Raw genomic sequence first — 11,081 nt, forward strand, 5'->3', positions numbered from 1 at the left:
CATGTTTATTATCAGTTAATTTCCTGATATCGTCCTGTTGATAAAAACGATGACCTCACTGAGAACGCCTCGTTTCTGAGCTGGGATGTAAAGAGATTATTTATCATTTCTGTTGTTTGCACGACTGAACAAACCAGTGCAGTCAGAATACGTTTTTAACTTTTAGGGATTAGGATGGAGCGGCACGGTGGCTCAGGAGGTAGAGCTGCTGCCTCTCAACGAGCAGGTCGCAGTTCAAATCCTGGTCCGGGGTTCTTTCTGGATGGAGTTTGCATGTTTTCTCCTGGTACTCCAGTTTCCTCCCACAGACCAAAAACATGCATGTTAGGCTGATTGTTTGTCTTCATGTGTCCCTGTGATGGACTGGAGACCTGTCCAGGGTGTCCCCTGCCTCTCACACAGTGACTGCTGGATATCGGCACCAGTGACCCCCGTGACCCGAAAAGGAAGAAGCGTGTAAAGACGATGGATGGAACTATGGAATAAGTTTGTTTTGTTAACCTGCCGTGCAGACAGCATGTCGTCAGCTTTTAGCTCGTTTAAAAAATGAAACAGTTTTTGTTTTGGCACGTTTCCTGACAGCTCTGCTGCGTCTGTCTGGTTTCAGCGCTTTAGATCCAGATGTTTTCTGAAGTCTCACATTTTGGCATCTCGTCTTTAGTCTGAATCAACTTGAAGCGCGTGGAGGCAGTCCTGTCTGCAGGTCAAGTCGAGGCCGGGGACTCAGAAAAGTCCATCGGGATCGGTTCCGGCCTGTAGACCGATCGTGCCTCGGTGCACAGCGTCAGTCCAGGGGTGAACACGTGAGCGCTGCAGCTCAGCTCGAGTAAAGCTTCAGTGTGAAATGAGCGTGAAGAACATCCTCTGCCTGCATGAAGGATTATGTTACAGATGGCGTGCTGATGTTTGGGTCTTGTTTTGTTCTTATGGCGGTTTGGCAGACAGGTAGGAGATGAGCGCTGCGACGGCGCCAACGTAGGTGATGATGCCGAACACGATGGAGAGCACAGAGAGCCACAGGGCCTGGCGAGAGGCCACGCTGGCCCCCTGAACGTCCCCCTGAGCCGACGCCTTGTTGGTCTGAAAAACAAAAAGCACAAAGACGAGGATTAGCGGCGCCAAAAACAGAGAAGTCATCGCTTTCCCCTCCTCTCAGTCCGATCACTAATCCCACATGATGTTCATGTCTGAATCACAAACGTCCTGCGGGATTCAGCACGTTTTCCTCCTTTCATTCGAAGTCCGTCTTTATTCTCAGGAGGGGAAATCATTCATGGGAACTAACCTGTATAAATAAAGGTCTAATAATAATAATAATAATAATTCAACACGAAGGTCCTTTTTAACGTCGCTAATTAAACATGAAGGCTGGGATCCAGTCAACAGCTGAAATTAAGTTATGCTCAGAAATGATGGCGTTTGGGTAAAAACTGGATGAAGTTACGAAACATCTCTGAGTGTTACGATACGACTCTCAGCTACTACCACACCAAGTTTTGGCTCAATATCTGTAGAAACAACTGACGTTTCCTTTTTACTAAAGTTGCTCGGTTTAAAATGAAAAAAGTCTCGTACGACTTTATTCTCATAATTTTATGGCTTTTATTTTTTTTCCCCCTTAGCATGGCAATGTAAAAAATTTTTTTGCGTGGCCCTAAAGCTCCATCGTAGTGGCGGGCATCATGAATCCGGTTAACTCCTATAAATCAGTTGTAGAGAAACATCTAATGAGAGCCGTTAAACATTTTTTTCCAGTGGTTCATAAATGGTTCATGAGATATGGAGGACGGAATGTGACAAAATGAAATAAATAAATACGTAATACAAACATAACAATTAAATGTATCATTAAATTATTAAGTACATCATTAAATACACAATTAAATACACCATTAAATAATTAAATGTACCTTTCAAATTATTTATTTCATGATTTATTTATTTATTTAATTTTGTCACCTTCCGTCCTCCAGTGACATCATGAAACTCAGTGGGCGGGACTAGAGCGGATACCTGTCTGGGCTCGTGAACAGACCCTGACGCCTGATTGGCTGCTCCTCACAACAAGCGAAGACAAATCAGCCATCGGTCAGGGTTGTCCTATCTCCCCAAAATTGTTTATCTTGACTACTCAGTTACTAGCCCTGCAAATTAATAGCAAGCCTGAGTTAAAGGGAATTAACGTTTTTGATAGAGAATACAAGATTAGTCAATTTGCAGATGACACAGCATTGTTTTTAAAGCCCAGTGTAATGTTGATAAAGCTTTGTTTCTCTGACTTTGCAGTAAGGTCATCATGAAGACCAAGGAACTTCCTACACAGGAAGCTGTGGAGAAGAACAGATGGGGGGGGGTCTGGTTTTAAATGGTGCTGTGGTCCCAAGAGACTGAGGAGGAAGGTCCTGGTCCAAAAAGTGCTGACAACACCACCCCTGCAGTGAAGCACGGTAGTGGCAGCACCATGCTGTGGGCGTGTTTTCTATTAGCAGAAACTAACCGGTCAGAGTTAAACAGATGGAGTAAAGAACAAAGAAATCAAACTCTGAGCTTCTCCTTCGGCTGACATGTCAAGTTTTCAGCTGACAGCTCACGTAACTGGAGCTAAAGCCCCATTTCCTGTCGGTCCAGCGGTGTCATCGTTGACGTAAATAAATAAATTTAAATATTTAGAAACAAAGCGCCGACAGATTCAGCTGCGGGTCAAATGAAAACCGGTGCAGACGGTAAGATGGTGTTGTCTCAGCTCCAGGTGGGGTTACCTTCTGAGACAGGTAGAAGGCGGCGATGCCCAGAGGCCAGAAGCAGCAGAGCATGGAGAAGAAGGCCAGACCCAGGTGGTCCTGGGGGGTCATCAGAGGAAAGCTGCTCTCACTGTCCACGTCGCTGAAGTCCTCCATGGACGAGTCCTGCGAGTCAAACACAGGACTGTCAGCAAAATGTCTTTTATTTACCTTTTTTATTTATAGCTACCATTTAACTACTGTTAGCCAACATTTTTTTTTGTTTTAGCTATGGTTCAGCTATTTTTAGCTAGCATTTTGCTACTTATAACTGTTAGCCACTGTTTTGTTCAGTTTAGCTTTTAACCAGAATTTTGCAACTATTAGCTATGATTCTGCTACTGTTAGCTTGTAGCTAGCCTTTGGTTATTTTTAGCTTTCAGCTAGCCATTTGCTTCATTTAGATAACCCTTTGCCGCTCTTGTGTTTTATTTACACTTTTAGCTTTTAGCTAGCACTTTGCAACACTTTGCTTACTTGTTAGCTCTTCCAGCTCAGTTTCAGCAGGTTCTGCTGTTTTCCTTTTGCTCCGTCCACACAGGCAGCAGGTTTAATTTAAAAAACAGCTGAAATTCATATTTACACAGAATTATGAGGACCCAGCTATTTATAAAGGATCCAGTGGTATCAAAGAGTTTTAGCTGTCTTTAGCTCGTTATTCTTTGGTTCTCCAAACACTTCAGTAACTCTGTTGGGTCGGTTGGTCTCTTCGGGTCCGAACCAAAATCATAGGCTCTGTTGCGGGTCTGCACTCAATGTAAACAAAGCTGTCAGCTGAACCAGAGCTTGAGTCATGTGACTGGTAAACAATATGGCCGCCAAGTTCAACTTTTTATCTTTCCCTTCGGCTGTTTTTGTGGGTAAACAAACATGGCAGCTGAACACATTAAGCACAGATATGAGATTATTACTGCACGGGTTTTCTTCTTTAGTTTGTATAAATTTATGTTTTGGTTTGGTGTTCCTAACTTTAAAATGAGAAGCTTTAATTATGAATTACGTTGATCTGATTCTTATTTTTAATCTCCTAACGGGACATTTGGTATTTGTTGTAAAGTTTGAGTTTGTTGTTTTGTTTTCAACGACTGATTTAGAAACTGCTGCTCCAAATTAAAACACCAAATCTTTAAATTTGTGAAAAACCTCAACAAGCTTTAAAACTATAAAATAAAACAACGATATAAAACTGACTCTATGATGGACGGTGAAAAACACAACAATCACTTTCATTTATTATTCATTTATTTCAACGATATTTTTTCTTCATTTAGCCTTTATTTATCCAGGTTAGTCATGAAAACGTTCGGCTCATTCGGGAACTTCCTGCTGAGACTGTGCAGTTTGTACTTTTTGAAATATTTAGCTTTGTCGGCCATGTTTTTCTCATTGAGAATGAACGGAGCTCTTCACCTCCTTTTAAACCTTTTACTGCTCATTTCAGCTTTTCTTCTGGTTCGGCTCTTTTCTTCAGCTTCTCTGTGCTAATTTCAGCTTGGTTCAGCTCCTTTCTGCTCTTTTCAGCTTTTTTTGTCATTTTTTCAGCTACTTTTTAAACTTTTTCTATTAATTTATTAATTCATTTATTTTCTAATTTCCATCTTTTATGATTCTTTAACATAATTCCAACTTTTTATGCTCCTTTGAGCTTATTTTTGCTAATTTCAGCTTTATTTTTTTATCCTTTTCGCTACTTTTCAGCTCATTCCAGTTTTTTATTTTTGCTCATTTCAGAGTTTTTGTAATCTGCTCAGCCTCTCTCTGTCTATTTCAGCTTATTTAGCTGTTTTCTGGTACATTTCAGCTCTGATCAGCTTTTTCTACATATTTTGGCTGTTTTTCTGCTGCTTTTATTTTGAAAATGTCAGCTGTATAAATTCTACTCACATTTAGAAAATGTTTCAGCTGATTTTTGTATTGAACGCTTTTTGAATTTCAGCTGATTTCAGTTAAAATCATTCAGCAAAGGTAACGAGGACCCATTACACGTTTTTATTTTAAAGTTTTCACGTCAGAATATTGTTGACGTGAACCTGAACCGTGAGATTATGAATGCTCCGTTACAATTAATGCAAAAAACACAATTTTGCGTCATAAATTGTGTGACAGGCCTCGCATGTTCGTGTAAATATAAATATAAATTAATTGTTGTGTTGACTGTATTTGAGTTTCCTTCAGCGTCGACTGACAACATTTTATTTCCTTTAACTGTGAAAATGTTTTAAAAAGTTAGCTCTCTGGAGTTTATATTTATTTTCGCATTAAAGGAAAATGGAGGAATTAATAGAATTAAATAAACTTAGAAGTTCTAGGAAAAAGTATTTTTTACATTATTTTAGGAGTTTTTTTTAAACGTTCCTAAATTCAAGACAGAAACTGATGAATAAAAAACATTTTCCACCTCTTTCTGTTCTGTTCAAAGTTCTTTCGTTTTCTTTGAAGGACAAGCGGCACCCCGATGTCCCCCGTCTCTGAGGGACCTGAACAGTGAGTGTTTTTACGATGAGTGTTTTTCTCGACAGGAACTGAACAGAGAATGAAGTAAACCTAAATGTTTTTGGTGAAAGATTCAAGTGGAGGAGTTGTTGAGGAGAACAGAGGCAGTTTTTTTGTTTGTTTGTCCAAAGTGGAGCAGAGAGACGGATGAGTGGAGGGAGCAGTTTTATCCACCACCAGGTGTAGTGGAGGAGCCAGGGGGTGGCCAAAGGTGGCCTTCGCCCTCCATAGATTAATCTTGGGCCACCCCAGTCATTTCAGGAAATTATACTTTTAAAAAGCATAGTTTGCGCAACTGATTGGGGTGATCACATATATACTGTATATATATAAATATATATCAAATGTGGTGTCGGCCATCTTGGATTTTGACTCGGCTACTGTATTTTTGATAGTGCCCTTTCTCACACCCAGATGCAGCCACACACTGAAATGGAAGTCGGCACGTTGCTTATTTTTCATTAATTATCCAGCTCCAAGAAGGTTGGATGGATGGAGGCTTTGATCCGAGACAGAGAACCAAACAAGGAAGTTCCTTCAACTTCTACATGTCTCGTCACATCTAAATGTCCTCCAGAGAGGACAGAGGGAGACAGACCAGTTATATGAAGGCTGTGGGACATATGTCCACCACAGAGGACAAATTAGAGCTGGGGACGTTAGGACATTTTGTAAACAGCTAAATATATTCTGTTGGTGTGTTTTTATTTTTACACTTCAAATAAACAGATTACTTTGAAATAAAATAAAGTTTTGGATTGAGTAAAGTTTCCACTTTCAAAAACAAACTTCCCTGTTGTTAAGAACGGACGTGTTGGAGACGGAGCCGAGTCGTTTCACTCATGGAAAACAAACAAACAAACAAACAAACAAACAAACAAACAGGATGAGGCGTTGGGCCTCGTTTGGATCACTTTAAGATTTAAACTGCAGCTTCAACCCTCGTCTCCTCTGCTGTCCCTCTGTCCCCTGGAGGAGACATCCGGTCCAGTGCTGGTTCTGTTGGGTTTCTGTGGTCTCCCATCAGAACAGCCTTCAGAGGAATCAGCAGAACGACTCGCTCACACTCAGAGAGCATGAAGTTTGCCCTGAAGTTTCAGAGGAACCCAAAATATCAACTGCAGCGTCAGAACCTGCTCCTCAACAGGAAGGCTTCTTTTCAGAACCGGGCTTTTTGACAGAACCAACTGAACCTCAAAGCCTGTGCAGCTATTTTAGTTTTCTCTCTGACTGCCAGGATCTGTCCTGAAACACATAAAACTTCTTCTTTTGTAGAAAACCACAGAGAGGGGAACATAGATGCTGTAAAAGTAAGACGTCTCACTCTGTTTGTTTGTTAGAAACAACCTATTTTAAATTCAGCCAACTGGTTGACTTTTTACTAGTTTTAGACAGTTAAATTTATAGTTTCTGGTCCTTTATTTAACTTTTTTTAAGAAACTTCAGGAGTTTTGTATCATTGAAGTTTGTTAGTAATAAACTGATGTAGTTTCTAAAACTTTCCTTCACATGTTCAAGAGTTTTTTTTTTTTTTTAAGAAGCAGTTTGATTGGTCACATCCTCTGGTTTTACCAGGTTTGTTTAAAGTTTGAAATTTTATTTTACTGGACAAAAAAGTGTCCAAGAGCAGAAAACATTCAAACTTAAGATTATCTGTAAAATAATTTTTCATTTCCTGACTCCATGCAAAGCAGGCGATCATGTATTTGCACATGTCTGAGTGTTGAGTAATCTGTCTGTTAGCAAAATATATAAACCACTACAGAAACGCTCAGAAAGTAATCATTGTTTGTTCACTTGGATTCAAAATTCAAAATGGCCGTCACAGCTAATCGAGCCAAAAACCTCCGTCAGTTTTACAGATGTGAGCAAAAATTTGGTGTGGTAGTAGCTGAGAGTCATCCCCAACTGGTCAGGCGACATGCATTCCTTCAAGCGTTTCATTAAAACCCGTCCATGAGATATTTTGCTAACAGACACGGAGAGGAGCGGTTACATGATCGCCCGCCTTCCCTGGAGCTGAGCGTTCAGCTTGCAGGACTTCCCGCAGGACGTCTTACGTCAGAGTCAGGAAGCAGGTCGTCCTCATCGTCCATGGCGTAGCAGAAGTCCTGCGTCTCGGCCAGCAGCTTCCTCTCCAGGGTCGAGCCGGGCCTGATGTCCACGAAGGTGGTCTCCAGGTAGTCTTTGCTCAGCAGGGAGTCCGTCTGGGCCCAGATGGGGGCGCCTTGGTAAAAGGACTCCATTGTGTGAGGGAAGGAGCCCGGGTCCAACAGCTGCTGCTGCTGAAGCTCAGGAGGACGTCCACAGAAGCTCCTCCACGCCAACGGAGGGTAGGCCCGGTCCTCCTCGCACCGAACCAGGACCCCCTTAAACAGCCCCACCTGGGCCTGGCCTGGTCCGGTTCCCAGCCCTGGCCGGGAAACTCGGCTGGTGTTTTCCCTCAGAGGAGGGCGGTCCAAGTCGTTTGTCTTTTCCATGTGTCTTCAAACAGCCGAAGAGGTCACCAACAACCAAACGTAATCTACAGATCTGTTCAGACAGAGGCAGCTGCTTCAGTGTTTCTCTGATAATCCAGCTTTAATCCCATTCTCTCATTTTTCTCTTGCTGCAGAGTCGGGTCGGGACATCACCAATATTTATTTTCAGGTTTTATTGCTCTCTTTTTGTTCCACATTGCTCATTTCTCATGACTGAATGTGTCGGCGTCTGCTAACTTTAGCCACGTTAGCTCTCAGGTGAGACAACGAGGAGACCAACGAGATGATCGAGGAGCTTTTAGCCGAAGGTTACCCTCAAAAATAACTTTTCCCTTCAGCTGTTTGGAGTGGAAATGGGTAATGGTGACAATAATTACTAACAAAATTACTTTTTTGACTGAATGAAAAGTTTGAAAAGGAAAAATCTGCGGTCGAGAGACCAAAACTGGCCTCTCTGTGCCTCAGGGGGTAAATCCACCCCCTCCAGTGTTATTAAAGTACTGGTTCAGGGGCCAGTTTTCCTACGGCGCTCAGCAGCCTCCGTCCTCTTTGTTGCAGCAGAAAACGATAATGAGAAAGCCAGAGTCCTCCGGTGTTGATTTACAGCTGAGGTTCGGCTGCGGGGGTTGGCAGCGCTCCAACAGAACATTTAATTTGAATGCGCTCCATTTGCATTAAAGGTTTTCACTCAGGGCGGATGAGGCGTCGGCCCACGAGCAGGTCTGTGAAGAAACAACAAGATGAAGACAAATTATTTAGATTTGGCAGATAAATCTCTGATTATGTCACCTTTTGTTACTTTTCACTTTTAAGTTTTTCTATTTTAGCTTTTAGCTAACCCTTTGCTGCATTTCATGACAATTGTGCTACTTTTAGCTTTTAGCTATCTTCTCTTCAGTTAGCTTTGAGCTAGCTTTTAGTTACTTTTAGATTTTAGCTACCATTCTGCTACTTGTGGTAGGAAAGAGCAGAAAGGAATAAGGGTGATTTTTTTTTTCTAACTTTACTCAAACTTTTGTTAAAAGGGGCACAATTGTTTAATTAGCTTTTAGCTAGCCTTTTGCTACATGTTGCTTTTGTTTTTAATAGTTCAACTTTAAGTTATAGTGTTTGATACTTTTGGCTTTTAGGCGCTACATGTAGCTTTTACCTAGCTTTGTCCAACTTAAAATTTTTAGCTAGCATTCTGCTACTTTTAGCATTTAGCTTGCCTTTTCCTAGATTTAGCTACCCCTTAATTGGCTACTCTTAACTTTAAAGATAGCCTTTAGCTAAGGCCTTTTCATATTAGGTTTCAGCTAGCCTTTTGCTACATTTAGCGACAATTTTACTATTTTTAGCTTTTAGCTCTTTGCTGTATTTAACTTTTAGCTAACTTTACTGCTATTTTTGCTACCATTCTGTCCCTGTTAGCTAGACTTTTGCAATCTTTTTAGATTTTTATTATTACATTTTCTAACTGTTTTGTTACATTTAGCTTTCATTTAGCCTTTTGTTGTTTTAACTAGCCTATAGCTACATTTAACCTTCAGCTGCTTGTTTGCTACTTTTAGCTAGCATTTTGCTACTTTTAGCTAACATTTTGCATGATTATGTTAATTTTCAGCTAATGTTTTGCTGCTTTTTCTTCCTTCATTAAAATCTACAGTTGAACACATCTTTGTGTTAAGGTCAGTTGGCTCTGGCGGCCATCTTGATTCAGGTTGACTCCAAAGGTTAATCAGTTGTAGATTATTAATTTTAGAGAATTTCTTAAAGTCTGTCCTGTGGTTCATGAGGTATTTTGCTGACAGATGGACAAACAAACACACAGACACACGCGCACGGCAGCAGTTACATGATCGCCCATGTTCCATTGACTCGGTCCACTGCTCAGCTCTGAAGAGGAGCAAGAGGGAGTGTGGTCTGATGCGGTTCTGGGCTCAGGCTCTGCTCGGCTGAGTGATGTCAGCCGTATGACACGATAACACATCTGGACGTAGGCTCCATCCTGCCCCTGCTCTCAGCCTCCGCAGCCTCATTCCAGGAGAGATGCACTCAGCTTTATTAGCACCCCCATCATAAAAACCCTCCTGTCAGATGGATTATAAACCCGCCTCCTTAAAGCTCATAAAACATCCAATCAGGTGGCGGGGCGCTCCCAAGGACGCCGCTGCAGATCATCGCTGACACTTTTCATCTCCTGCTGGAGTTTTCTGTCAGAGGCTCTGTAGCTTCAGTCCTTCTTTAATCTGACTCCTTCCCCTCTACATAATCCAGCCAATACAGAACTGAACCCGTGTCTATTTGCTGCCACTTGAAACAGATAACTTCTACGTCTCTACATCTACAACTGATAACATCTGGAGCCAACCTGATTTAAGATGGCCGCCACAGCTAATTGACCTTACAAAACACAAATCTTCTCTGTCGCTGTTACGGAGTCAGTCCAATTCAAGATGGCCACTGTGACTAATCAACACGAGCTAACACAGAAATGGTTAAAATTCACCGTTTCACTGATGTTGAACTACTAATTGGTGTGTTAGTAGCTGAGAGTCATAAACAACACACGTTGCATTTTGTCATGACATCACGTCTCTAACATGCAATGATCAGGCATGAAAGGCAGCAGAGGACATGAGCGCCTTCAAGAAAGCGTCTAGTTTTCTCCCAGCATGCGTGCTTGCTAACCATCCTGGAAGTAGTAGCTGGAATGCTTTGGCTGATACAGATCGAGCATTGGCCAGTTGGTCTACGTTCCCACCCTCACCTGCTGTCATGAACTCTGGGTAGAGACTGAAAGAACCTGATCCTGGATCCAGGAGGTCTGAATGGGTTTTCTCTGCAGGGTAGCTGAACTCTCCCTTAGAGACAGGGTGAGAAGTTCAATTATCAGGAGAGACTTTGAGTAGAACTGCTGCTCCTCCACATCCAGAGGAGACAGCTGAGCAGGTTCAGACATCTGGTCAGGATGGACCCTGGACGCCTCTATAGGGAGGTGTTCTGGACAGGTTCAAGGAAAAAAGACTGAGGAAGATCCAAAACACACTGGAGAGACTAAATGTCTCTCTGACTGTCTCAGCTGGTCTGGAAACACCTTGAAGTTCTCTTAGATTAGGTGGAAGAGGTGGCTGGACCCAAAACAAGTCATAACAAGACAAAGATCATTGGATGGATGGATGGATGGATTGATGGATTGATTATTGGATGGATGGATTGATGGATGCATGGATGGATGGGTGGATAGATAGATGGATGGATGGATGGTTGGATGGATGGATGGGTGGATGGATAGACAGATGGATGATGATGGATGGATGATGGATGATGTTTGAATGGACAGATG

General features: G+C 42.0%; 1 protein-coding gene across 1 annotated transcript; it reads right to left on the reverse strand.

Annotated features, from left to right (window-relative positions):
* Positions 1-439: 439 nt before the first annotated feature.
* On the reverse strand, positions 440-8,280 carry tmem91 (transmembrane protein 91). The gene is made up of 3 exons (XM_037678370.1): positions 7,334-8,280; positions 2,760-2,906; positions 440-1,080 (listed from the first exon to the last, which is right to left on the reverse strand). The coding sequence occupies exons 1-3, from the start codon at positions 7,751-7,753 to the stop codon at positions 925-927; spliced, it is 723 nt and encodes a 240-aa protein (XP_037534298.1). The 5' UTR covers positions 7,754-8,280; the 3' UTR covers positions 440-924.
* Between the last annotated feature and the right edge of the window lie 2,801 nt (positions 8,281-11,081).

The sequence above is a fragment of the Nematolebias whitei genome, chromosome 6 (assembly GCF_014905685.2).
Source record: "Nematolebias whitei isolate Nwh7 chromosome 6, NemWhi1, whole genome shotgun sequence".
In the NCBI taxonomy this organism is placed as follows: domain Eukaryota; kingdom Metazoa; phylum Chordata; class Actinopteri; order Cyprinodontiformes; family Rivulidae; genus Nematolebias; species Nematolebias whitei.

Bases quoted from the DNA above. Each gene is read 5' to 3' on its own strand.
- tmem91 (XM_037678370.1), bottom strand. From the start codon at position 7,753: ATGGAAAAGACAAACGACTTGGACCGCCCTCCTCTGAGGGAAAACACC. The intron at 2,907-7,333 runs GTAAGACGTCCT...TTTGACTCGCAG, and splicing joins ACCTGCTTCCTGACTCTGAC to GACTCGTCCATGGAGGACTT. The intron at 1,081-2,759 runs GTAACCCCACCT...TTTGTTTTTCAG, and splicing joins CCTTCTACCTGTCTCAGAAG to ACCAACAAGGCGTCGGCTCA.